Source organism: Nestor notabilis, unplaced genomic scaffold (assembly GCF_000696875.1).
Source record: "Nestor notabilis isolate BGI_N333 unplaced genomic scaffold, ASM69687v1 scaffold292, whole genome shotgun sequence".
Taxonomy (NCBI): Eukaryota; Metazoa; Chordata; class Aves; order Psittaciformes; family Psittacidae; genus Nestor; species Nestor notabilis.
This window is the reverse complement of record NW_009918708.1, coordinates 149241-176927: the sequence shown is the minus strand read 5'-3', so window position 1 is coordinate 176927 and position 27687 is coordinate 149241. Positions and strand designations below refer to the sequence as shown.

Sequence of the window (27687 nt, the reverse complement as noted above, 5' to 3'; positions counted from 1 at the left end):
ACATTTAATAATAAATACTAAAAGGAATGTTCAAAACCTCAGAAATTGTAGTATGAGCTCAAATGACAGAATTGGTCCTCCTATGTCGAGAAACAATTGCCCTCAAAAGTTTTAGGTAATTTCTGGCCAAAAGTAAGATGAACTAATATGTATAGTTCAAAACTTACTACAGTAGTACAGAATATAATTTTTGACAGAAAAAAAACAAAATTCAGTTAAGAGACAGCATTATCACATTTTTATTATATGTCCCTCCATATTTTGCAGACCGAATTTAGAACATGTTTTTTTATACAAAAGTCAATGTCGTGTAAAGCACCAGTGCACAAGCCGAAAGAAGATTGACTCCAGTGTTCACCTGGATTTTTATGCATCTTTGTATGAAAAACCTGCAAGAAATACTTCTTTTCCTGTCTGTGAATAAGTGCTAATAATAATGAATTTTTTCCATTTGGTTGAGGGAAGGGGTCAGGCAGTTGCTAATTTCAAGCTAATTTAATCTTTTCCAGTTTCATGATGTTATTCAAATATACACATTTTGTCATACCATATAAATACTGTTTATCTGATTTGTCTTTTTATCTCGTATGCTAAACTGGTTCTTCCAAACTCATTTAAATAAAATTATTATTTTGAGAATACACATAGCCATAACAATTTTTGATCTCACATCTATTTTCCACTGTTTGATTTTCAGCAAAATAAATAATTGGACCTCCAATTAAAATTGATACACTGTGAACAAAAACATTGAAGATTTCATTTAAGTAAAAATGAATTGCACTTCTAGAGATGGGACTATCACTGTTCCCCCACCTTCTATTGAATGTTCTGACTTGAATTAATTTAAGAAAAGAGGAATAGGGAAGAAATAAAAGCTTTTCAGTGCTATGTGAAATGGTATAACATGGTGGCATGCTAATTATACTCTAAAATGTTTCAAAGGTATAAGTATAGCCATATTCATTCTGAAAAAAAACCAGGCACAATTCTTGACAATGCATTCCAGAACTTAAACATTGGTAGGCATTTGACATACCTGCTTTCTCGTTTTTCCGACTTGTATTCTATGGCTATCATTAAAAGCTTTAGTTTTGCAAACACCAGTCTGCAGGAAAAGAAGCAGACAAGAGTCAGTCCTTTTCACAACATCACATACATAGAGATCACCGCAGGATACGTATTTTCTCTGAGAACTTACACTACAATATTTTCCATTTTTTTCAGTTAGGTATACACAGAACATATATTGAGGTCTTTCTACTTTGAAGATAATGAACACATTATTTTCCTGAAAATATAAACCCAGAAGTTGAGTGTTGTAGTGTCAGACATAAGAACCAACACACTATGTTACTAAGTCTACTTAGCCAGTAATAATAACACAAGGTCATAATACACAACATAAAATTGCACTTGGCTATAGCTTTGGATGTGTTGAGGAATATTTTCAAATCTTTGCTGGAATTCAGCTACATGTTGATTGTAGTGTACATTCCTTAGGAAATAGGTATATACTGAAGTAAAATGAGAGTACTCTACTAGTAAATAAATAATGCCCACTACTGTCACAGAGAAAGAGCATGACTGGAAACAATCTCTGACAAATATATGGGAAATACATTCTGATACTGTAATACACACGTTGCAGTTGTAGAAGTCCGTAAAAGTGACTATTTACCAAAACAACTCAAGAGTGATACTCACAGACTTGCAGAACTGTGATGTAGCACACCGCCATTTGCTTCAAGCTAACAGACAATGTGAGAACAAACAAGAAACTAACCACCTTTTTTAAACCGCTGAAAACCATTTTCATTGTAACCATTTTGTCATTGTAACATATGCAAAACCAATGCTTCCTGTTCGACGTGTTTGTCACAAATTACTCTAGGGCTCACCTTTCTACTAGATGCTATCTTTATATCATACACTACCTTTTCCAGTGTTCAGTGCTTCTCTACAAACTTCCTTGCTTCAGTGTTATTAATATTTTTGCATAGATTTCAACAATATTTATATTTTTAATGAAAAGATATTAAGGATATTAAGCAATATCCTGCACACTTTGCATCAGACACATGCTTTGCAGAAAATAAGGAAATGGCTGCTGAACTGAACTATTCAATTTCTATATCAGATTTCAGAAATCACTGTGAACAGGTAATTTCTGCTATTTCTTCAGAATATTTCTTCAGGACTTCTGCAAAGCATTTGACACCATCCCACAAAAAATCCTTGTCTCTAAACTGGATGGGTCACACAGTGGATAAAAAACTGCATGGATAAAGTGGATAAAGTCATGCATAGAGTTGTGGTCAACAGATCAACATCCAACTGGAGACGGGTAACGAGTGGTGCCCTCAGGGGTTGGTGTTAGGAGTGATCCCATTCAGCTCCTTTGTCAGTGACATGGACAGTGGGATTGAGTGCATCCTCAGCAAGTTTGCTGATGACACTAAAGTAAGTGGTTCAGTTGATACGCTGGAGGGAAGGGATACCATCAGAGGGACCTGACACACTTGAGAGGTGGGCCAATGCCAAACTTATGAAGTTCAACCAAGCAAAGTGCAAGGTCCTACACCTGGATTGGGGCAATCACAGCTACAGGCTGGGCAGAGAAATGATTCAGAGCAGCCCTGTGGAGAAGGACTTGGGGGTGTTGGTAGAAGAGAAACTGAACATGAGCCAGCAGTGTGTGCTCGCAGTCCAGAAAGACAGTTGCATCCTTGGCTGCATCAAAAGAAGCGTGACCAGTAGGTCAAAGGAGGTGATCTTGCCCCTCTGCTCTCGTGAGACCTCACTTGAAGTACTGTGTACAGTTCTGGTGTCCTTAACATAAGAAGAACATGGAACTGCTGGAGCAAGTCCAGAGGAGGGCCACGAGGATGATAAGGGAGCTGGAGCACCTCCTGTATGAAAACAGGCTGAGAAAGTTGGGTCTGTTCAGCCTGGAGAAGAGAAGGCTGCGTGGAGACCTCATAGCAGCCTTCCAGTATCTGAAGGGGGCCTACAAGGATGCTGGAGAGGGACTCTTCATCAGGGACTGTAGCAATAGGAGAAGAAGTAGTGAGTTTAAACTTAAACAGGGAAAGTTTAGGTCACATATAAGGAAGAAGTTTTTGACTGTGAGGGTGGTGAGGCACTGGAACAGGTTGCCCAAAGAAGTGGTAAATGCTCCATCCCTGGCAGTGTTCAAGGCCAGGTTGAACAGAGCCCTGGGTGACATGGTCTAGTGAGAAGCACCCCTGCCCATAGCACAGGGGTTGGAACTAAATGATCATAAAGTCCTTTCCGACCTTAACCTTTCTATAATTCTAAGAGAAGAGGTGGGATGATTAGAGATAAACATGGATGTAGGGGTTCTGACAATGCTGAAGCAATGTGCTGCATATCTCATAAGGATTCTTTGACAGGGTAAGACACCCTACCAGGCCAGCTCAGAAATACAGAAGAATGAAAAAAATGCAGCTGTGCCACATTGTGTGTGTGTAATCATGCAGATGTTTCTAGATCTGTGATTGCTGTGTATCTTACATTGATGTGGAGCAGAAGTAACTCTACTAAAATCATGGAATCATTAACTTAATGTAAAGTGAACAATACCAATGAGGAGTTTAGTTTACTAGATTAGTTAAGCAGGCAGTTCCATTTCAGATTAGAATTTTAACCATAATCTCAGCTGTGAAGACACACAGAGATTAGTACATATTCATGGTATGTTTTCTGGTCTATTCCCATCTGGCCAGTAAAATGAAACACAATTAAATTTTGTATTTTGCATGTTATGAATCACTGGCTACCAATTAATACCCCTAGCCAGGCTCAGTGCATGAAAAACATTGTTCATGCTTACTGCCAAAACACTGAAGAAAGCACTTTTCAATTTCTTTATTTAGTCAGGAGCCAACAAATATATTGGAGAGATATTTGAAACTGACGAAAAGTACTACATACAAACAGTGTCTAAAGTACCTGCATGGCAACATTTTAAATGTACTTGAGTACTTCAGTTAACATTCCCCTGATGTATCTGAATGCAATATACAAGTTTTGATCTCTTTTGCTTTTCTAAATCATGATATGAGGCTATTTATTCTTTGAAGGCTCATCATCAACAGTCCTTGTCCCCCATGCTTTAAATGATCTTCTGGCTGAAGGTTACGATATACTAGTTTCCTATCTCCAACAGGGTAATAGACAATGGAGGCAGGGGGGATGGAAGCTGTCAGGCCTGTCATGTGCAGAAGCTGCATATGTGGTATGGGTCTTTTAAGCACCTACTCTATAGACCTAACAAAGATTTTAGCAATAATTTTGTTGTGAATGCCCACACATGTGGGTAGTTGATCACATTAAGCCTGTCCACCAATTTCCCCTTCACAAACCAGTGCAACAGTTTTTTTGCTGTTCTTCAGTTCTTGAAATTGAATAGCCAGTTCTTACAGTAATGAAAATACCTATGCACCAAATTCATTAATATGTAACACCACATTACAATTTCCAATGTGCTTTAATTAACCTGAATTTAATAGATTTATTAAACTGTTGGGAAATTTGAGATCTTTTTCTTTAATTTAAACTAGGAAACACAGTTCAGCCTCCAAATCATCAAATGCTTGAGGAGAGCTCCAAAATTTAGATATGCTTCTAGATCTCAATAGATCTCAATAGATCCCCTTCTTTATCAATTATTTTACCTCAGCTCTACCAGCACAGTTAAATATATGTCAGCGATATGTCAAACTCAGTCTCAGTTACATGTTTCCAAGAACCTTTATAGAAACTCAAATATGTTTGATAATGGTTTTGCATGAAAATTTAGTTTTCAGGACTATAGTTAGTGTAAGCAGCACAAATTACCATTCATTCTGAATATAATGCAAATTTATAGAATACATTATGATATTTTCTATTTCAAGCTATTCAGGCAAAGTTTTGTACTTATAGTAATGAACATATTCCCTCAATAACCTACTCACAGTCTGGTTAGCGTAGTGGAGGGATGGATTGTGAGCATGCTTGTTTTACTAGCAAATTAAGACTGGGCTCTGTCACAGCTACACCCCAGAAAAAGACAGATTTTTAAATGGGTAATATTTGTCTAACTGTTGCCTCTCCCTCATTCTTATGCCTCATATGTTTCTGCTACTGTGAATATCAGAAAAGATGAGAGAAGTGCGAGGAGTTAAAGCAAAATCATTCACCTTTATGTAAGAGATACCTTACTTCTTCCTCTATTTCCTCTTCTAAGAATGAAGTCTGCATAAGCATTTCTATTATCTAGTTAGACACCAAACACTTCAGAGTAGGGTCTGTTTCTTTTTAAGCATTTGAACAGTCCCTTAGCAAAAGCTGTTCACAGTCTTTCTTGTGATGTTTTGATACAGCTGTAAAGCCTGTAGACATTGTCTATTTAGATCTTAGAAAAGCATTCAGCACTCTGACCCACATCATTCTCCTGGAGAAACTGGCTGCTCATGGCCTATATGGGTACCTTCTTCACTGGGTAGAAAAGCTGGCTGGCTGGCCAAGCCCAAAGAGTGGTGGTAAGTGGTGTCACATCTAGTTGGGAACTGGTCACTAGTGGTGTTCCTCAGGGGCCAGTCTTGTTTAACACATTTACTGATCTGGATGATGGGGTCCAGTGCACCCTCAATAAACTGGTAGACAACACCAAGTTGGCTGGGAGTGTTGATCTGCTAAACGTCAGGAAGGCTCTGCAGAGGGATCTGGACAGGCTGGATACAAGGCAAAGTGTCAGGTCCTGCACTTGGGCCACAACAACCCCATGCAACGCTCCAGGCTTGGGGAAGAGTGGCTGGAAAGCTGCTCGGCTGAAAAGGACCCAGGGGTGCTGACTGATGGCCACTGAATACGAGCCAGCTTGTGCCCAGGCAGTGGCATCCTCGCCTGTATCAGAAATAGTGTGGCCAGCAGGACCACAGGAAGTAATAATCCCCCTGTACTCAGCACTGGTGAGGCCACACCTCGAATACTGTGTTCATTTCTGGGACCCTCAGTACAAAAGAGATATTGAGGTGCTGCAGCAGGTCCAGAGAAGGGCAATGAAGCTGGTGAAGGATCCTGCTGAAGAGCACAAGTCTGATGAGGAATGCCTGAGGGAACTGGGGTTGTTTAGTCTGGAGAAAGAGAAGGCTCGGGGGGACCTTATCACTCTGCAACTACCTGAAGGGAGGATGGAGAGAGGACATCTCTCTTCCCAAGTAACAAGTGATAGGACAAGAGGTAACAGCCTCAAGCTGCACCAGGGGAGATTTAAACTGGATATTAGGAAAAATTTCTTCACCAAGAGGGCGATCAAGCATTGGAAGAGGCTGCCCAGGGCAGTGGTGGAATCACTATCCCTGGAAGTGTTCAAAAACCATGTAGATGAGGCCTTCAGTGACATAGTTTAGTGATGGACTTGGTAGTCCTGGGGTAATGGTTAGATATGATGTGAAAGGTCACCTCAAACCTATCTGATTCTATGATTCTGTGAAATATAACTGTGCTAAGCTATCTTGTACCATGTTTGTGGCCCCAGTAATTATCATAGAAATCTTGTGCATATATATCTCTTATTCACAGAATCATTCTAGGACAAATATAAGGATTTTCAGTCTCTAGAAATAAAGCTGTAGCATGGTTTATGCCATGCTTACATACGGTTACATACTACATCCTTCAAAAACTCCTTTCTCATTACAGAATAGATATATTCTTTCTGATGTATTTCACTTGTTAGAAGTGGTTTGCAACCAGTTCCACAGAGTTCTGGATGCCAGACTACTTATATGACTCTACTATATCTGTTTCAATTAATGAATAGTTTCCTTAGAACGGGACAAAAGCCAGGATGGTGACACTGACAACCACTGTTAGAAAATGGGAATCATTAGAAGAAACAATAGGACAGAACTTATGAGTAAATAACTCAATTTAAATGGATTGCTGATGAATTTGTTCAATTTTTCCACTGAAAACATTTATGCTTTCATTTACAATCACTTAATTCCAAATCTCTTCTGAAAACAAGCATTACAATGTTTGGAATACTTCCAAGCAGTGTTTGTTTTAATGTTTAATTTATTGGATCCCATCCGATGTAGCAAAATTAGGACTGTAGCAAAGTGAAAAGGTATCCTTAGATTTCACTTGTGAGAAGGCAAACAGTTACATATATTAATATGCATTTGTACTTACTCACACACTGCAGGGAAGGACAAACCCACAAAGGCACTAGACAGATATTCTGTATACATTTCATTTGCAACTCCTTCCAGGTAGTATTTCTGCCATGTATCCTCCTCAATCTAAAACAAAAAACACAGATGCAGACTTCTGAGTAAAACCAAAAGCTTTCATTAAAACTTAAAACAACTGCCTAAAGATGACTCATTAGATTTTAACAATTAAGTCAGTAGACTGTTATGGCAATTAATATTGTTTATTTTTTACAGGATTTCTTGGAATGCCGGGTTAAAAAACAGTCTATGTAGTCAGTGAAGTATCCTATGTAAAAATAATACACTCCATTCTTGTCAAGCACATTCAGTATGAGGTGAAATAAGGTTGTAGACAGCCTGAGGAAAAATTTTTCCCAATTTTGTCTTTCTGAAAATTCTCTGGTGCAATGGTTGCATTATAAAGTTATTTAAATTTAAAACTGTATTTTTTTTCTTCTCTGTAGCTATAACTATCAAGGAAATATGGGAAAGAAATAATGAAAGAATTTCTTCAACAGTCATTAGTACTTTCGGACAGACCATGAAAATATTTATCTTGTAATTTAACCATTTCTAATAGCTACATTTTATTCTTTGGAAAAAAAAAAAAACCCAACAAAACCCCAACAAAACAACAAACTATTTGTTTCAGTGTTTAGGTAGCCCCATTAAGGTCTTCATCATACAGAGCAGAAAATGAGACAGCATTGAGTTTAGATAGAATAAAAAAGCATATTTTTAAAAACTATTGGTAGAGATTTGCAAGCTACCTGAAAGGCTGGAGTACCAAATACCAACTGATTTCAGAAGGACTTAGATAAATATATGTATCTTAAACATTTCACAATTTATCTTTTTCTGATATCCCCAGCTTTTCCCAAAGCTCAGCTTACATTGTGTAAAGAGATGATGATACTAATCCTGGAGGAAACAGCTGTAGCCAGGCCCAGTGAAGTGGCAAAAAGGATGCTTCAGGAACATCCATCCTCATGAATTACTGCAGGTGAGGCTCAAGTGGTTTAATCTACACTGCTGATCTTTCTTGTCTAAAGTCCTAGAGCCAGTGTAGCTGCAACCAGTTAAGTATGAGCCACATTATTTTTTTTCCATTACACAGAAAACTGAGCATTTTAGAAATTCTTATCAAACAATTCAATCCAATCCAGTAAGATAAACAACTTATTACTTTAAAATTTATTTTAAAATTTAATTAAAAATTTATTTTAAAATTAAAAAAAAAATACTTTAAAGTAATAAGCGTGTTTCCTTCCAGCTTCCTGTGCCCCTCCTCAATGGCAGAGCATGAGACTGAAAAGTCCTTCATCAGAGTAAGCACTACTGAGCGACAACTAAAAACATCAGTGTGTTATCAGCACTGTTCTCAGACTAAAGTCGAAACACAGCACTGCACCAGCTACTAGGAAGGAGAAAAATAACTGCTACAGCTGAACCTAGGAAAGTCCACTATAATAATATCCAGTCAATGATTTTAATGGTATGAAATGCCTTATGGCAACAAAACTTAGGCCTGTATATTCTTTCTGGTAAAAGCATTATGGTACGTTAGGAGGGGTGTTGGGTTTGTTGTGAATGTATATTCCAATCAGCAATGTAACTGTATGTCTCTGTCAGTATTCAAGAAAATAAATACATGGGATGTAAGTGTCCTGGCTACAAGTGTCCAAAATAATTTTTCAGCTATTCAGCAATAAATTGAGGAAAGCATCCCTAAGCAACAATTTATCTTTGTTGTGTCAAACAGCTGGTTTAAAACAGTATCAAAACAACAGGTTCTTGCATAACGAGGAAATCTCACTATGTAAATTCAAAAAACAATAAAAATTTAAGGTGGGAAAAACTAAAGCACATATGCTAATTACCAGACAGTTCAGGTCTGTGACCAACAATACACTCTATGCATTTATAATGTATACAGCAACTGGCTTCTGCCTCTTAAATTTAAAAAAGAACTCAAGCCTACATAGATACCACTCAAGACTTTATTCTGGATATTAATTCTATTTTTCCTTTAACTATTTTGTTTATATTGTTGTTTTGGTATTTCTACTTATTATTATTCTACTCTAAATTATGTTTCTAAGCAAGGTATAATCAGATGAAAATGTTAAGTGTCTAACAAAACTTTCAAGCTAATTAATTGATATTTTTTAATTTTAAATTAAATATTTAGGAGCTTTTAAAATCTTATGTGCTTTACAAAACAACATTATATGAGCACAAGCTGTAAAAGTAAACTACATCTTAAAAACAAAAACTGTAACAGTTATGGAGTCTAATTAATTCCCCAAGGGTCTAGAATATATTTTTCTTGTTCCTTCTTACAAATTTTTAGTAAACACTTTATATTCTCCAAAAGTTTTAAGTTATAGTTCTGTATTTCATATTCCTACTCCAGTTCCAAATCATGAAGCCCAGAAAATGTCATAAAATAAGGATTCTATAGAAATGCAGCAATGCTCCTTTTCTAATCCTTTTCTTTTCCTCTTTTGGAGAGCCGCCTTCACTCCCACTTCCCCTGCCTGCAGTTCCGTAAGTCTCTGCCCTTGACTCTGCCTCTTTATTTCTTGCCTTTACCATATCATCACCTGATATCACCCACAATACCAAGAGAACTGTTTCCCTATGCTGATGTCCTGTATATCTTGCTTTCTATTTCCCTCTTAACTCTTTTATCCAAATGGAAATACTAGCTTGCCTTATTGACATGTACCAGAGGATGTAGAGCCATCAACTAACAGCACTTTCACTGATAGAGTTCTTTTTCTTACTTCACCATCAGCAGTGTTTCCACCTCTTCCTTCAGGCTCATAATGTGGTTATCTTCTTTGCCTGCCTGCTTCAACCCAGTCATTTATTCTATGCCCAAATTGTACAAACCCCTTGTTTTCCTGCTAATCAGGAAAAGCTGTGAAAAAAAATGTCTAAATAACGTTAGAAGAAAATTCACCTTTAAAAGCTTTAATAGACAGTAAGACCAATTCCATGTCTAACTAGCATTTTATGGATAGCCAGTACCAAAAAAGTGAGGCATGCAGTACATACCAAGCCCACTGAGAAAAATTATTATTCATTACTGGGAAATAAAGCAACAGCCACATTAAAAGGCTTCAAAAAAGGGAATTAGAGCTTAGCCTTTATATAAAAGCTACAGCTCTGCTGATTGTCCAATTGAAAGAAGAATTTTAATACCACATCCATACATGGCTCGTATTGAAACACTATAATCATAATAATGCTGAGCTTTTCGAATTCTTTAGCAACTCAGCTATACCTCTTCCCTGTAATAGCCTGATCCACAGCTTGTTTAAATCACTCAAATCTCCTCTACCAATTCTGACATGTTTAGATCGTTGTCTGGACAGCACAAAGCAGAAGGAAACAACAGTGTATTTTGAAATAATGAGTTAAGTTAGGAAAAAAAAATAATTCAGATTATATCATTAACATGTTATAATGTTATATTAAAATAAAATTATGTTGTTATATCACATTATTAAATATTACTATTTCTTTTATATGTTATGTTATAGCATAACGTAACTTTCATTGGTATTTGGTGTGACACAAATCTCCCTGGGGAAAAAGAGATCCAGTATTAAAAAATTCTGAATTCCACAGCTATTTTGACAGGACTTGTATAGTATTTTATGTAAGTTTGCACTGTTATCCTACAGCCTGTGTATTAATTTTGGATTCAGCAATCTTTTCCCCACATTAAACCAGTCAAAAGGCACCCTTTAAAAAGAATGTTCTAAAGAACGCAAGGATTGGAAACCTTTTAAGAAACCAGTGAAATATAAATTACAATGAATTTATTTCTTTTACATTTCCTTCTCCTGTTGACAGGCTGCCAAGTAAGCAGTTACTTTAGTTCTGGAGAACTAAACAACTGCAAGAATAAATTGCAATATGGAGATGTTCCAAATCATACACTCCCTGACAAGTGGGCTGCAAACAATCAAGAGAAATTTCTTCCATAGAAATTGTTTCACCATTCAGAGATCATGTGGGATGCTAAAAGGGATTTGTCTTGTGTTACTCTCCACCACACACAGAGAAGTCATATCAAATTTTTTATAACCTTATTATTTATGTGAACCTTGCAAATATTGCTGATGAGCAACTCTTTACATACAGAAAACAGACAAAGTGCAGGCTTGGTAACAAATAACAATAACGATAGCAAGGATGTGTTTGTAACTGATGGTCTATTTTGTAGCTTTTTCTTAGATTGACACCACCTGAAATATACAAATACACTATGTGTTTCTCCTTTCTACTTCCTTCTTTTGCTTTCTTTTCTTTAGGCAGATGGGTTTTATTTGAAGGAAGGAACTGCAGATCAGACCTCTAGTTAAGAAGCCACCCTTAGTCAAGGACCAAGAAAAAACTGGAAAAAACCAGTGTCATTCAGTAAGCAGTGATAAAGCTTCATAGATAATGGTTACCATTTAAGATCTGTTAGGAGACCATGAAATGTTGATTAATGAATTTAAAGAATTGCTGATATATGGGATGCTATAAAATGTTATTATAAGATAATGATGAAAATGATGGACTAAAGATGATATTTGCATTTATCTCCATTTGAACTATGACATTTTCTCTGTGATTTCAAAGAAAGAGATGATCACCTGCCAGGTATTTTTTGAAAGGGAATACCTGCTGGTCTCCTAGAAATTAAAAGACCATTAGGAACCTCTGGTGTTCAGTATTTCTTTCCTTGAGTCTTGCAGTTTCCCAACTTTTAACAGAGCAAGGTTTCACAGATAAACATACCCTGTTTCTCTCGTTATTAGTGAAGTAATAATTTCAAAATCCTTGAGAAAAAATGCTTTAAGACTTACTGTGTTCTTGACTACTTTAAGCCTTTTTGATGTTGTTATAGACTCTGCTGCTGCAGTCAACCTCAAAAACTGAACCCCTAAACAGATCTGATTATTTTCCTTTAAAATAGTTAACTGTAACTTGGAGTGATTGTTGTCCAGTCTGTCTCTAGATTTACTGATATTTATCTATACATCAAAAGCAAATTGCCAAAACTTTTTAACTAACTGTTAATGTAGAGATTAAATAATCTGTCCCATATGCATTTACAAAATGGATGTTTCACATGTCAGTTGCCTGAAAACAATGGGGAATAGTTAAACATTATGTAAACTTTATAGAAGCGAAAAGAGCTAAATTTGGGTGAGTTTAGTTCAAGTATCTACTAACCAAGTTTATCACAAATGTCATTCACTAAAACTATGAACATTATTTATCTGGTTAGTGACATCTAAACCTTGCTTTTAGTCCACCTGAAAATATACTGTGCTTACAAAGATGAAAACCACCTTGATTTTAAGTTGAATAATGAAGAAAAACCACAGTAGTTTCAATTTTATGTTTATAAAGACAAAAGGCAATAAAAATTTAAGTTATTTCAATCACAGCTAGGAAGAAAGGTAAAGAGAGTTTAGGTAACTGCTGGACCTCACACAAAATGTGCCATACCACCACTGTGACTTGAATCTGTATCTTCCAAGTTCCTCTCCAGTACTGTAAGCCCATTATTATCTTTTCCTGACTATGTTGTGATAAAAGGAAAACAAGGGAAAATGTAGGCCCTCTCTGTAAGGAAAAGGAGACCTGGCTACCCAGGACAAGAAGAAAGCTGAGGTACTCAACTTTTTTGACTTGCTCTCCACCATCAAGTGCTCCAGCCACACTGTCCAAGTCACAGAAGACTGCCAGGGACTGAGAGAATGAAGAACCACCCACTGTAGGAAAAGATCAGGTCGGGACCATCTAAGAAACATGAAGGTACACAAGTCCATGGGACCTGGCAGGATGCATCCACAGGTCATGAGGGAACTGGTGGATGAAGTTGCCAAGACATGATCCATCATATTTGAGAAGTGGCAGTCCAGTTGTTTCAGTTGGCACTCAAATGAAGTCCCCACTGACTGGAAAAAGGGAAACATCATGCCCATTTTTAAAAAGGGAAGAAATGAACACCTGCGGACTACAGGCCAGTGAGTCTTACCTCAGAGCCTCACAAGATCATGGAGCAGATCCTCCTGGAAATTATGCTAGGGCACATGGAAAATAAGGAGGTGATTAGTGACAGCCAACATGGCTTCACTAACGGAAAATTGTGCCTGACCAATTTGGTGGCCTTCTATGAGGGGGCTACGGAACTGATGGACAACAGCAAAGCAGTTGACATCATCTGCCTGGACTTGTGCAAAGCCTTTGACACTGTCCCGCACAACATCCTTGTCTCTAAACTGGAGAGACACCAATTTGATGTACGGACCACTCGGTGGATAAGGAATTGCCTGGATGATCGCACTCAAACAGCTGTGGTCAACAGCTCGATGTCCAAGTGGAGACCAGTAACAAGTGGTGTTCCTCAGGATTCTGTATTGGGACCAGCACTGTTTATCATCTTTGTTAGCAACATGTACAGTGGACTGAGCACACCCCCACCAAGTTTGCAATGACACCAAGCTGTGTGGTGCAGTCGACATGCTGGAGGGAAGGGATGCCATCCAGAAGGACCTTGACAGATTTGAGAGGGGGGCCTATGCAAACCTCATGAAGTTCAACAAGGCCAAGTGCAAGGTCCTGCACCTGGATCAGGGCTATAATAGGCACAAATATAGGCTGAGAAGAGAATGGATTGAGAGCCATGAAGATGGTCAGACAGGCTGAGAAAGTTGGGGCTGTTCAGCCTTCAGGAAGCTCCAGACATTATAGTAGCCTTCCAGTACCTAAGGGGGCCTACAAGAAATCAGGAGAGGGGCTTTTTAGAAGGGCATGTAGGGATAGGGCAAGGGGTAATGGCTTCAAATTAGAAAGGGTAGATTTACATTGGCATTTAGGAAGAAGTTCTTAACTGTGAGGGTGGTGAGACACTGGAACAGGTCACTAGTAGAAGTTACGGGTGACCCATACTTGGAAATATTCAAGACCAGGCTGGATAGGGCTTTGAGCAACCTGGTCTAGTAGAAGATGTCCCTGCCTATGGCAGGGGGGATAAAACTAGATGATCTTTATATTCCCTTCCAACTCTATGATTCTACTTTACACTGCAAATGTGTCTCCTGGATAGTCATAAAACAAATTACCCACTGATTCAATAGCCTATGTGAAGAATAGATAGAAAATGACAGTGTATCCCAAGAGAAGAAATCTAATTTTCATCTGTATATTTTTTTAAGTCACAATGCTTCTCTACTCTATCTGTATATAGATAGAATGTTATTATCGGGAGATATATTTACATAATATAATCATTTCCTAGTGAGACATGGTGACAGAGATATGAAAAAATTATGTACATCTTGCATGCACAACCATTAGTATTGCCAGAAAATACCTAAACCCTTAATATACCCAGCTCTATCCCCTGGCAGCACAATTATCAGGAACTCTGTAGCCCCAGCTAATCTATCATGTTCATAACATTTGCTTCTCAGTGTAATGACATAAACAGTTACATGAAAGAGATTCAGTATATCTGAACCTGATAGTGCTATATAATCTCTTCTGTCAAGTTCTAAGTCTCAGTATCAAGACAAAGAACTAATGCTAGAATTGTAGTGTGACCTAGGAACTTTTACTGTATTTTGCAAGGTAGAACAGGGAAAGGATGGTGAGATGTCTTTATAAATATTGAGGAAGTGGCAGAATGAAAATTCTTTTAAAGCACAATGAAAGCAAATGTAAAGTCTCCTGCCTAGCATTGAATAAGCTCATCTCATCACCACAAAGGAAAGAAAACAGAACAGTAGAAAGCCTCTGAGAATAACTGCAGATGCTTGGAAGAAGATCATCCATTTGATTTTTTAGACATATATTTACTTTGATAAACAATCCAATCTAATTGAATAATAAACCCCCCAAAAAACCTACAGTAAATTAATGTTAATTCTATTGATTATCTCTCTAGAATAGCATTTGAATATTTTAGTTCTGTTGTTAAAGTGATCCTGCTTTATTCTAATGCCCTAAATTTTTTTTGCTCACCATGTGCATCCTATTATGCAGTATTTTGTCTAAGTGCATGCAATTCGGAAATTCTGAACAGTCTTCCCAAAATTATAAGGTTTGTACCAAAAAATTAAATAAAGTATTGTGTAAACAACATGAAAGTTGTTACATAGTTCCTTTCTAAAATACATGTAAAATTTACTCCTTAAAGATGACCATAAGGCCATGTAGAGAAACGTTTTACAAAAAATGCCTAGAAAATAACTTCTTCACTGGGGAAATTTTCTTGAGCCCTTGCCAAGCTGTTTTCATCTACTTCCATCTAATGCAGACTCCTGCCTCCCCCTAGGCTAAGAATGCTTCCAGGGGTTCCTGACGTTTAATTTTACAATTCTCTACAGCATTGTGGGTATATTTCTACAAACACAGATGAGAATAAAAAGTACAGACAGAATATTCTTCACTGGTGGTTGAAGAGAAGTTGTACACTGAAAGCAATATATTTTAAACATTTCCTCGTGTTCACCTATAATGTCCTGTCAGTCCACCCAAATTTCTCAAGTGAATGTCACATTTTATTATGCATTTAGATATGGATATCAAAATCTGACAGATAAGTAATTGGCTGAAAGCAGTTCATACATTCCTAGCAGAGTGAAGCGTCTTAGATTTACAGTCTTAATTTAATTTTCTTAAGTATTACAAATTATGAACTATCTCTTTACTCAATTCCATTGTCTGCTTCAATCAAAGCAGTATAAACATTTTACCTTGGAAAAATATTCCCACAGTTCCCTCTGTTTGCAATAATGTTTTTTAAAATTGGTATGAAAGAGTATGCTTTATAAACTATAAAATATGCTAATTAAGATTAGCTTTAAGTTCAAATGAGAGGTATACGCACTTTTTCATTATTCATACTAATGTAGAGTTTTGTAGTAGGTTAAAGCAGAGAGACTATTCTTGAAACATCATGACACCTAATTCTTTAGATGCTGGACTTGGTGGGTTTGAACTGAAAGGCATACAGGCTCTAATTTTAACACTTAAAAATTTACAAAACAGGAAGGTATTTCCTTCCAATCATAATTCAAAAGATAGATTGGTAATGATCTGTGTAAATGATCGACTGAAAAATGCACTCTGTGGTAGACTTCAGACTTATCATAAGGACTGATACTATTTGTAAATAGCAAACCACAAGAGTTTTTAATTCCTAGACACAGTATTACATTCAGGCAGACCTTTTACAGAATAAATGTTTTCGGCAACAGGCTATATTAATATTTGGTATAAATCCAGTGAAAAGGGTCAGGTAATCAGTTTATTATGCAGCCTCCTGAAGAACCTCACAATAAATTGAGAGGTTGCATTTCCTCCCCACCCCTCTTTTACAGTTCTCCTTCATTTGAAGGAATTCACTGCGCATACCCCAGTCTCATACTTTAAAACCGTTCATGGCTGCCTAGGTGGCCAAAAGTTAATATCAAGACATTTGATGCATTTCAACAGTGTAGGTAAGCACCTGACTGATGTACATCTGTATGGCTTTATTATATCCTTCTTTCAACCTGGACTGGAAAGCAATGTAGTGGGAGAAGCGGGCATTGCATACGTGTGGGTGTGATCAACAGTTGCCAAAAAAGCCCACAGAACATTACTGCTCTCAAATTAGCTTAGAGGAGAATCGAGAGTGCTCTAGATAATTTTTCAGATCTAGAATGAGGTGTACACTCTTACCAACAGAGCAAAGACAAAAGTAATTTGTCTGTGGACTTGTGTTACACCTCAGGATCACATTCCACGTTTTATCAATTTACACAATACTAACTCATATTGGCTTGAATGGTTGCATATAGGGACAATTTGACCGCCTCTGCCTTTTATTCCATTTACTTGCTTTTTGCAATATTTTTCAGATGGACAGACTTCTGGTATACATCTGCTAATCCAAACAATACAGAAATTGCAGTACAGTATTGTATTTCTGTCTTTTTCTAAGACTATGCAAATAATGAGTTCCAATTCTTTTATTAACACAATAATAACCATGCTATAAAAAGACTGGACTATTGAAACACAGTTTACAAGTGTAAAGTTTTTTTTTCCTTAACATATCGTTTGTTCTGCAATCTACCTTTCTTACATTAAGCATTTACAGAACCTCAATCTTTTTGAGCTGATTTCCTTTTTGTTCAGTTTGATGCCAAAGAGAACATAAAAGAATCCATATGAGATTACATCACTAAAATGAAAAGGAAAATATTAGGAACAAATACAGTATTTTGAGGTTTCTTAGTTTGTTTTACCTCTAATACTGGGCAGACTGTTTACACAAATAATTTTTGCTGTAACACATAATGAGTTAAATGTGTGTAATGTCACCATCAATCATGTTCATTTGTGTTTGACTGACCAAACATTTATGCCATGTTAAATCACTTTCTAATCACACTATGAAGGAGGAGTAACAAACACACATTTCAAGCTTTCTTTAAAAAATAAAGAAGTTTCAGTACATTTTCCTGGCAATCCCCTAACTTACGGGCAAATCCACTAATAACATTTGCCCAAGGAATTTATGAAAGTCTGACAACGCTTAAATTCAGTACTATAAATGATAAGGAGTGGAAGTTCTTTTAGGGAATGGATATCTTTCTGTTCAACAGAGCCCTCTTTAACAATTCCAATAGTTGCTCCCCTACAATATGCTGCTGATTCATAGCCACTGCTCATTACTAATTTTCTCTTTCAAATACAGTTTTTTAGAGTGAGACAGCTTGGAGGAAGAATATCCTTTCAGCTAAATAAAGAAACAAACCTTTTGTTGTTGCCAATTGAGTTGGAGTCTCATGAAGAAATATATCTCAGTTCTTGTATATTTATTTTGCTGAAGTTTTAATATACACAGAGATCTTTGGAAATTATGATACACATTTTACTTGCCTGAAAAATTCATTCTTAGTTAAGTGGAAGACATCTTTTTAACCCATACTAGTATGAGTCTTGCACTCTTTCAAGGCACTATTTTATGGTCTTTCATCTCCCAGTGCCATCTGAAGATGACATCTGAAGTAACAGAAGTCAAGGTATGTCTGCACACTATTCTGTTTATAACTATATATAATCACAGATACAAGAGCAAAACTGACATTGATAGCTTCCTCCAAATCAAATTCATTGCTATTTTTATGCTTTGTGCATATAGAAAGACTCAGATGTAATCTGAGTAGTGCCTTGCAAAGCTGAGCTTTCATCTTAAAATCGTTCATTGCTGAGATAGTACAATCTGTCACTGTACTGAAATTATTATAAGAGTATCTTACACAATAAGTAAATACAGGAGAGAAGGTGGGTAAGATAATGATATAAGTGGTTAGGTATATTTTCTAGAAAGATGCTACCTTTACATTTGCAGTTTTTGACCTGTATAAACATTTTATCTACAAATCTAGCCATAAATGTGCGCAGCTCCACTACAGTTCCTCTATAGCCAGACATTTGTACACTTTAACACTTTCTGAATCTCTTCATTTTCTTGATGTGAGTTTAAAGAACTTGAATTAAGACTGGGGCTTCTGAAGATACCCATATATTTGGATGTCCATGCGAGAAAACTGATCCCTTCTGATTTTGGAAAGATGGAAGTTGAACAAAAGTTTCATGCCTACTTCTGATTTCAAGAGCAAGTTCATAGAACAGGTTGCCTCAGTAGTTCGGATACATTAGTGTGGCTGCTACCAATGTTTGAGACTTCTGACAGTGTTGGGTTACTACATCAAGCAAGACTAAGAAAGACCAAATTGAAGAGCGAGAAGAATGAAGTTCATTCTTCTTAAAAGATAAAGTTATCTTAAGGTATCTTAAGAGATATAGTTTTCTTTTGGGATATAAATGGAAAGGATTAATGTCAAAGTGATTGTATGCTGATGAGTCATTGACAGTTCCCAAGTTTGGCTTTAGTGAGCAAAACAGTTGTTTTTTCGGGGGTTTTTTGGTAGGTTTGGGTTTTTTTGGTTTGTTTTTTTTTCAGAACATGAACTGCAGACAGTTACAATGAAATAATGGAAGTGCAGAGCCCAGGCTTGTTTCCATATTGAAAACTGACTTTTTCTTTTTACTATAATAGTCTGAAATATTTTTGACACCCAGGAGTTTGCAGTCTCCAAAGGAGACCTTAATAAGAATTTCAGGACTTCATAAGTAAATAAAGACTCAGTGTCCTGCACTGACATATGCACTTCTATGAGAACAGCCCTGGCTTTCTCACCTGATGACATTAGGCCATTTTTTTGCTTGCTTGCACAGTGGACTTGAAGGGGACCATGGCCTACCTTGTACTCCAGTGTTTCCCATCCCATTAACAACACTCATGGGATTGGAAACTGATCATCTTTATGTTTGGAATCAGTGTCCCAGAAAGGCCTGAGAAAGAAAGAAGTACTGATTGTTGCAATCAAAACCTTGGTCCATTGAACTAGTACAGCTGCCACAGAAGTCTAGAAATAACTGGGTCAACATTTTGCCATGTAAGTCCAAACAAATGCACAAAAAAGAGAAACACAGGAATGACGTTGTAGGAAGTTCAGGCTTCAGTTCCAACACGTTACTTATGTACTCTCACAGTCAGAGGTCCACTAGCTACTTGATATAAAAGACCAAAATTATCAGTCCATTTTTCTGGGTACTTGGTTGCTATACGGGACATATAGCAACAATATGAATCATATTTTTGTTTTAGCAGCAGGGCTTTTCTCATAGATAAACATGTGGTTTGTCTAAAACAAAGCAAAACACAAAACATTGGCTATATCTACCTAGAAATGGATGATGCTCTGAAAAGTCATATGAAGGCCAAACACTTGCTGTATAAAAATTAAAACATTAAGTTGACAGAACCTGACACAGTGCCCAATTTGCAGGAGAGAACTTTTGTATGGAAGCATGCACTGGAGTTTTTTGTCTTCCAAATTCTGTTAATGTGTTCCTATCTGTTTCATATTTGGTTCACATTCTTCACTCGACTCTCTGACAAACTGAATTGCAGACTAGTACATTGTAATGAGACAAGACATTACCTTTATGAATGACCTCATAGAGAAGAGGTTGGCTAGCATTGTTGAAAGGCCTGGTGCCAGGCAGCTCTGGGCTATGAAACCCAGCTTAAGCTCAGCAAGACAGATTGCATCATCCCCTTCCTTCCAGTTCCAGCTTGGGATATTTAGCAGATGGGCCTGAAAAATAAGCAAACAAACAAAATACTCCATAGATGAAGAACCAGAAATACTACCTCAAATACAGCACCTCATTGAAGGAACTACGAAGAGAATTATTTTCTTTGTTACTGTCTTGACTTTTTCTAAGGAGGCAGAAGTGTATGGAAAGAAATGTTGCAATCTTACCTATTACAGACAAAATGCTATATTTCTCAAGCCATATTCTGGCTGTGACACACTGCCAGGCCCATCCTCACACCTAAACAAACCACAGAATGCTATGAAGTTTTCATTCTTTTTGTATATTCCTTTTACAGTACTTGGAGCTACTCTCTGACTGGCAAAGAATGTACACAGGAATCTAACGTAATTTAGATTACAACTCATGTGAAGATGCAACCTTTATAGGACACTGCCATTTAATAAGGTACGCATCACCCTCTGTCTTTTCTATGTCATTCCTGCCACCCTGAAGGATAGCACTTTGACTTTATGAAAATCCAAACCTTTTCCTGAGACTGCTATTTACAAGGATGGAATAAAGAAAACAGCTGATCAAGATACAGCTCCAGTATTAACACTGGTCAGTTAAATAGCCATTAATATTGTTCAGTTATTGGCATAACTCTGTCAGATTCTCTTTTCCATCTACCTTGCACATTTGCATAGACATAAGGAAACACAAAGGCCTTCATACTTGCTTCCCTTCATAAATTAATATCACTGTTTAGCACTTTGATAACAGCTATTCTTGAAAATGATATCATTGGAAATACAAATGAAAAATGCAGTATTTAGAAGATCTTCCCTTTGGACCTGTTTATAGGGGAGAAATACCTTGCTTTTATTCTATAAAAAGACAGTCTCCTTCCATTCATGTACAGAAAGAGGACAGCGCAAGCAACACTAATTTCTCCTGTTCTAGTGAAAGTTTACAGGTGTAAGGAGTTAGCATTCAAATCTTCTAAGTCAAAGCAGGATTATTGTGCTTTTCACTGAATGAAGGGCTACCCAGACAAGTTTTTTCTCCAACACTGGGCAATGGTTGATGCTTTTAGAAATAATAAAAGAAGTAGGTTGCATGTGAGTAGCCTGTCCTCTAAGATGTTCCTCCTAGCCTTGTTAACCAGCAGTTTATGGACTTTCTCACTTCAGAATTGCATGAATTGACTTCACTGTGTTTAAAGACAACAGTTTTACCATCAAAAGTTTTCCAAATTCCTTTCCAAATTGGATTTATAATTTTGATCTCCACAATATTTTTAGCAACAACTTCGACAACTTCATTATAGTTTATATGGAAAAACAAGTAATTGTATTTATTTTGTACCTGCTACTTGGCAATTTCAAGTCTACATTGTTGTGTTGCAAGAAATCAAAAAAATCACAATAAAACTCCAATAAGAAAATAACTGTTGACATTTTTTTTTTTCAGTATCCACAAAAAATTACTTCAGATTACTTCTCTAGATGCCACCAATTCATCTTGGGTAGTTCTGGTATAATAAGCTGAGCGAAACTTATAGAAGCTGAGATTCTTCTGGAATCGATAGCAACTGTGTAGAGTGTAGCTTTGAGAATTAGACCCTAGACAATTAATTAATGTCAGGATTTTTATAAGGTATTTACATTTATAAATGAAACTGAATTACCTTTTAAGTGGATTACATAACAAGGCTTATTATGATGGTTTGTTTTTTTTAAAAATTGTGTATGAGTGAATGCAATGTAGCAAAAAACTCTGGGGAAAGACACTGTTGGTTATCATGTTACCTTATTGTGATACTGCAACATCTGAGTGATAATTCTTATCTTCGGATGATAATTCTTTATTGAAATAACTCTAAATAAAAAAGAAGAAACAATTAAAATAACTTTTGGTTAGTGAGATATTTAGATAATGTATTCCAATACCTCTACTTTACTGTAGTTTCAAGTCTCACAATTAAAACTGTTCCCTCTTATTCATCTGGGTGTAAAGCATACTGATTGAAGTCAGACCTATGCAATATTTACTCCTAGATAAATTCCGTTAATAACCATTGGCTAATGCTAGAGAACATCAGACTTCAGGATTTACTCAGTTGAATGTTTGCTCTTATGGAAATTGCAGAATAAGAGACTTGTTTCAGCAACTCATTTATTTATAGTTATTAGACATTCATCGTATTCAAAGAACTTGAATAGCAATTTTGTTTGACACAAATCTACATGTAAATTCATATTAATTTTTATGGGTTATTCCAAAGCTCAATATTGAAACTGATATCTGAACACTGAATTTATAGAATATGGGGCTACTTTCATACTCTGCAGCTTGCCTGCTTTCATTCTTAATTATTTAATGAACCTAAGATATACTCAACTGTGTATCTGTTAAAAGTGGCTGGAAAGAAAAATGTTTGAGAAATTAGTGAATTGATCATGTGTTATGAAGAGAGGAATATGCATTTTAAAAATTAAAAAAAAATAAAATTAAAGAGTAAAATGAGTCAAAAAATCAGTTCTGTATATAGGAACTAAAGGTATACAAAGAAGATAAAAACAATTGAAACAATAAATAAACTGAATTATTATGGAGTCATCAGTCTCGTAAGACTTGGAATGCCATAACTGTTTACACTGGTGTTTTGTTGGAATTATTTTGCAAACTGCTCGTCTGGTTTGTGCTTTGAAGCATATCAAAGCTATAAGCATGAAACAGATAAAAAAAGTTTTAATGCATGTTTTAAATTTATACTATCTTTTGGAAGGAGAAAAAAGTCTTCCTTCTAATTTTTCATTTCTTGCTAAATTAGTTAATTAAACACTCAATTTTGTTTAATTAAATTAATTTAAATGTGAGAAAACACAAGAGAATTCCACTCCCAAAATAACACTTTTCATTTTATGACATTAAATATATCTATTAAGAATGCACTAATCTGCAACTAGAGTATTTTTAATGTATTTATGCAATTAATGTCAAAATAAAATTTCTTGCATTGCAATTCAACGTCATGTTTGGAAAATTAAATTAGACATTTTTAAGCCTTATATCTTCCACAGAGAGACACATCTCTTGTGCACTATGAACTTCTGCCAGAGGAGCATTTATAGTTATTTATTTATTTATTTATTTCTCCCCTTCCTTCAATTCACAGCATGCAAATATCTAACAGGCCAGTAGAAGTGGTTAATAACACTGGCCACATGTATATCAGAGATTTTTTAACAGTTCACTGACATTTTAATTCTAAAAAGGAGAAACTAGTCTCATTAAAGCTAAGAGTTTAACGCAAGAAATGGAATGGCTTACGTATGCTGTAACTCTAACTGTCGTCTATTGACAGACTAATTTCCTTCCTTCAGAGAATATATGGAGGAAAGCAGGACAGGATCTGGCTCCAAATGTGTAAGTGCCTTGTCAATCAAAATAAGAATATTTGGTCCTCAGTGTAAAAAAGGAGGCTGCAGCTAGGAGACCACCATGTAGTCACCACCATGAAGCATATACCTCACTATTCCCCAAGCTGCACAATTACTTGCAAGAGCAGATATATCATGGAACAATGAGATATGAAGTGACTAAGGGTCATTCTGTCCCATTATTAACAGCAGCCCATGCACACGCATAGCATATTTGTGCAAGAACATAACTGCATTCCCTTTCCACTTATTTCTATTGGGACTGCATTCAGCTATGAATACTCAAACCTCAGGTCCTGCAAAATGACTAACAGTACCAAGTCAGCTAATCAGAGTTAAGAACCAAAAACCTATTAAAAACTAATGAGTTTACCTCATAATATTGGAGGCATCTTCAGCATCTGGGTCAGCGCAGTATTTATTGGCAAGGATTAGGCACGCATCTGCTGACTCTATCTGAGACACCAAAGAAAAGGCAAACATAAATAGCAACATCTCTTTCTAGCTCTTCTTTCATCGTAAAGAACTCGGGAATCCAACACTGCCACCATGATTGTGAATGTTAGTTCTTAATACTGCTGATCAAAAATGTTACAATGTGAGTTAATGTGAGTGATTATAACAGCTTTCATATACACATCACAATTTCTTGAAACTTGTTTATGATCTTCAAACCAGGTCAGTAGTTCAGTTGTTAATGGACATATCTTTTGTAACCAGATACTGAAATTTAGATGCCTAAATCCATAGGAAGTTCCTGTTATACCAGTACAGTGCTCGCTCAAGTCCTGCAGCTTTGGGAACTTCAGTATCTTCCCATTAAAGACAGGAAGAGGTGGCTGAACTGATGATTTAGAATCTGAGCACCGGTTTTAGAAAGCGTGAGGAAGAGAACCGATCTGTTCACAGGACCTCTATGTCCATACAAACCTTAACTCTATTTAACACAAAGCAGACAACAAAAGTATTTTTCAGTGTATACAACTAAATACCAACACAAAAAAGGTTGGAATACAGAACACAAAATATCAACACACACGTTGGTAATTATGGTAAAACACTAATTATGACATTTATGGTCATAATTAGAACATTTTGTTCCGATGAAATGAAACAGTGTGTGTTGGGTTACAAAAGGTTAAGCAATTTCTGCAGCCAAAACAGACAAAAGACATGATTTGTACTTCAGAAAGTGTCAACATTGGACTAAAATATTCTTGGCTTAAGTAACTGGTTTACATTCCATCGGGGGGGGCAAAGGGGAGGAACCCATAAAAGTTAATCTTGTATCTGACAGCTTACTATCTTTTTTTTTTTATTTTTAAGCTTCATGCTTTGCTTTAAGAGTACAAAATAATTTACCATAGAGAATTACAGACAATAAAATCATCTCATTTAACTACCAAAAATCTTAAATTGGTTTTTTTTTGGGGGGTGGGGGGGTGTTTGTAGGCGTATGGGGTTTTTTTTGGGTTTGGGTTCTTTGTTTTTGTGGTTTGATTGGGTTTTGGTTGGTTTTGTTTTGCTTTTTTTTCCTCCCAGGAATCTAGACAATAGAATAAGTGTTTGACAGAGAAAAAAGTATTTTCTAATCATTCTGATGAAGGCAAGACAAAGATTTTTGAGCATTTACTGTAAGAAAGTGTTCTATTATATCAAATATTAATGTATCAGACTCACTAAACTCAATTAAAAATTCATTGAGAGTTCAATGAAATTGCAGACAATGTACAGTGTTACTGTAGCTTTGAAGATCTTAAGATATAGGGAAAGCAAGGTTTATAAGGATAGTTATTATAATTTATTAGGTAAGCTAATAGAGATGGAAAAAGTCTTTTGGTGTTACATTAAGAAAAGGTTTAGTGGAGTTTTTTCTAAATAATACGAGTACTTCTTAAAAAGTCAATTAGCAGGAGAACAGAACAACAGAGTTGTTACCTTCACTCTTGCCAGGTCATGGGGATTAAGGACTGAACCCTGATAAAATTCCACCTGAGTGAAGTGTCGTTTAAAAAGAGCTTCCAGCTCAAGGTTAGGGGAGATACTGCATTGGGAAGATAAAGAAAACAAAAGAGCAAGTGAGAAGTCAGTTTCCACAACTGCCCCATTTCCTTAATTTATAAACCAACCTCTTAATTTATTTTAGGTATTCAGACTTCTGCTGACGCTTCTCTTGTGGTGTGAAACAGTGTGCAGTACTCAAAAGACACACTATAACTACTTTTACTTCCTTACTTCTGTCTACAGCGCTTCTGGCCCACTTCATTGTGCTACTCTGCATGTTCATCATACGCCAGTTTCTCGCAGACATGGATTCAGAACTGGTACAAACATTGAAAACATCCTCACACACCACTCACTCTCCACAGAAATTCTCTAATAAGTCAACCATCCTCTGTATGTCCCCACCATTCTCAAAACAGCTAATTACATCAAATAAGAGTGCTCAATTGAAAATCACTGAAAGCTGGAAAAGGAATAGTATAGGGATCCTTTGGCCTACATGAAAACAAACATAACTATGCTGTGACTGTCTGTCTCATTTCATTTTGCCACAAACAAAAAGATTTAAACGGATCATGATTTATTACCCAATGAGGCATCAGCCATGTAAATACCTTTTCAGATGTCACTCACTAAATCAGAAGGAATTTAGTAGATACATAGTAAGTGCGTGTGATCTTTGTCATGCCAGATGCTAAATTTACTAAATAAAACAGATACATGCAAATATTTGTCTGTGAAGGCACAGAAGAAAGCAGGCACAAAAAAGCTGACAGGTGCTAAACTCCCTTCGTGTTCATATGCAGTTTCCTGGTTCCTATAGCCATGCATTTTCACTGCATAAATCTGGATCTCTGCTTTCCTCTCAGTCAGTTCTTGTTATTACTTCGAGAGGGGAAAGAAACAATCTTGTTACTTGAGGATATCTGTAGTTCAACTTGAAATGACTAGGTAAAAAAATTGTGCAAGTGCTGCTGATTCTTAGTTTTTCAGCTTCCTCTGTTGAATCATCAAAAATGATTCTTGAACTTTTTAATAATTTTCTTTGATGTGTGGAGAACTTGCTGTCAAATGCAAAAATGTTAGTTATTTATAGCTTTCAACACTTCTAACCATATGCTACTCCAGGGCAGAAAAGACCTTTCATACTGTCTCTCTAACACATGGCTATTTCTAGAAGCTTCTCCCATAGGCACACCTATTTGATGTTATCTTTCATGTAATGCATAGCATACAAAAACCAGCAATCACCTTACAAAACCTTTCCAAATCCCACATCAGAAAAATACAAAAGACCAAAATAAATAGGTATGCATATATGGGTAAAAGAGCAATACCGATTATCAGCATGAAAACAATTTCATTCTTCCGTCACTATATCTGTATTGTTATTTATATTAAAACTAAATGTGCACCTACATTTTTAATTTTATAAATAACTTGCAATATGAAATAAGCATTTTTTTCCTAGGAAAATCAAAGGTGAGAACATGTTTTCAGATAGCGTAAGTTCATACGACATACAGAATTTTTCACTAATCGCATAGATTTTATCAATTTTTGTAGTTTCACTAGAAATATTTGCCACTAATGAAATACCCGCATATATTTATTAGTATTTCCCTATTTTTTATTTCACAATAGCATTCCCACTTCAAGTATGTGTTTAACAATCTACCTCACAGTTGACATGAAGTCTGCTTGAAACACCTGTATTTAGCAATGGGTTATTAAAAAAAAAAAAAGCAGAAAACAACACTTTTTTTTCAAAATATGTTAATAACAGTAACTGCAAACTTTAATTTTATAGTAAGTTAGAGCTTGAAAGA

General features: G+C 36.2%; 1 protein-coding gene across 1 annotated transcript in view; it reads right to left on the bottom strand.

Moving 5' to 3' along the window:
- The window catches only part of LOC104402080 (calcium-activated potassium channel subunit alpha-1), a gene marked incomplete at both ends in the record, with an annotated part of 173161 nt that overhangs the window by 26711 nt on the left and 118763 nt on the right, over positions 1-27687 (bottom strand). Inside the window, 6 exons of the mRNA XM_010009861.1 lie at positions 1040-1108; positions 7207-7316; positions 20309-20464; positions 22220-22289; positions 24228-24310; positions 25793-25898. Coding sequence (XP_010008163.1) covers positions 1040-1108; positions 7207-7316; positions 20309-20464; positions 22220-22289; positions 24228-24310; positions 25793-25898 — 594 coding nt within the window. The remainder of the gene's footprint in view (positions 1-1039; positions 1109-7206; positions 7317-20308; positions 20465-22219; positions 22290-24227; positions 24311-25792; positions 25899-27687) is intronic.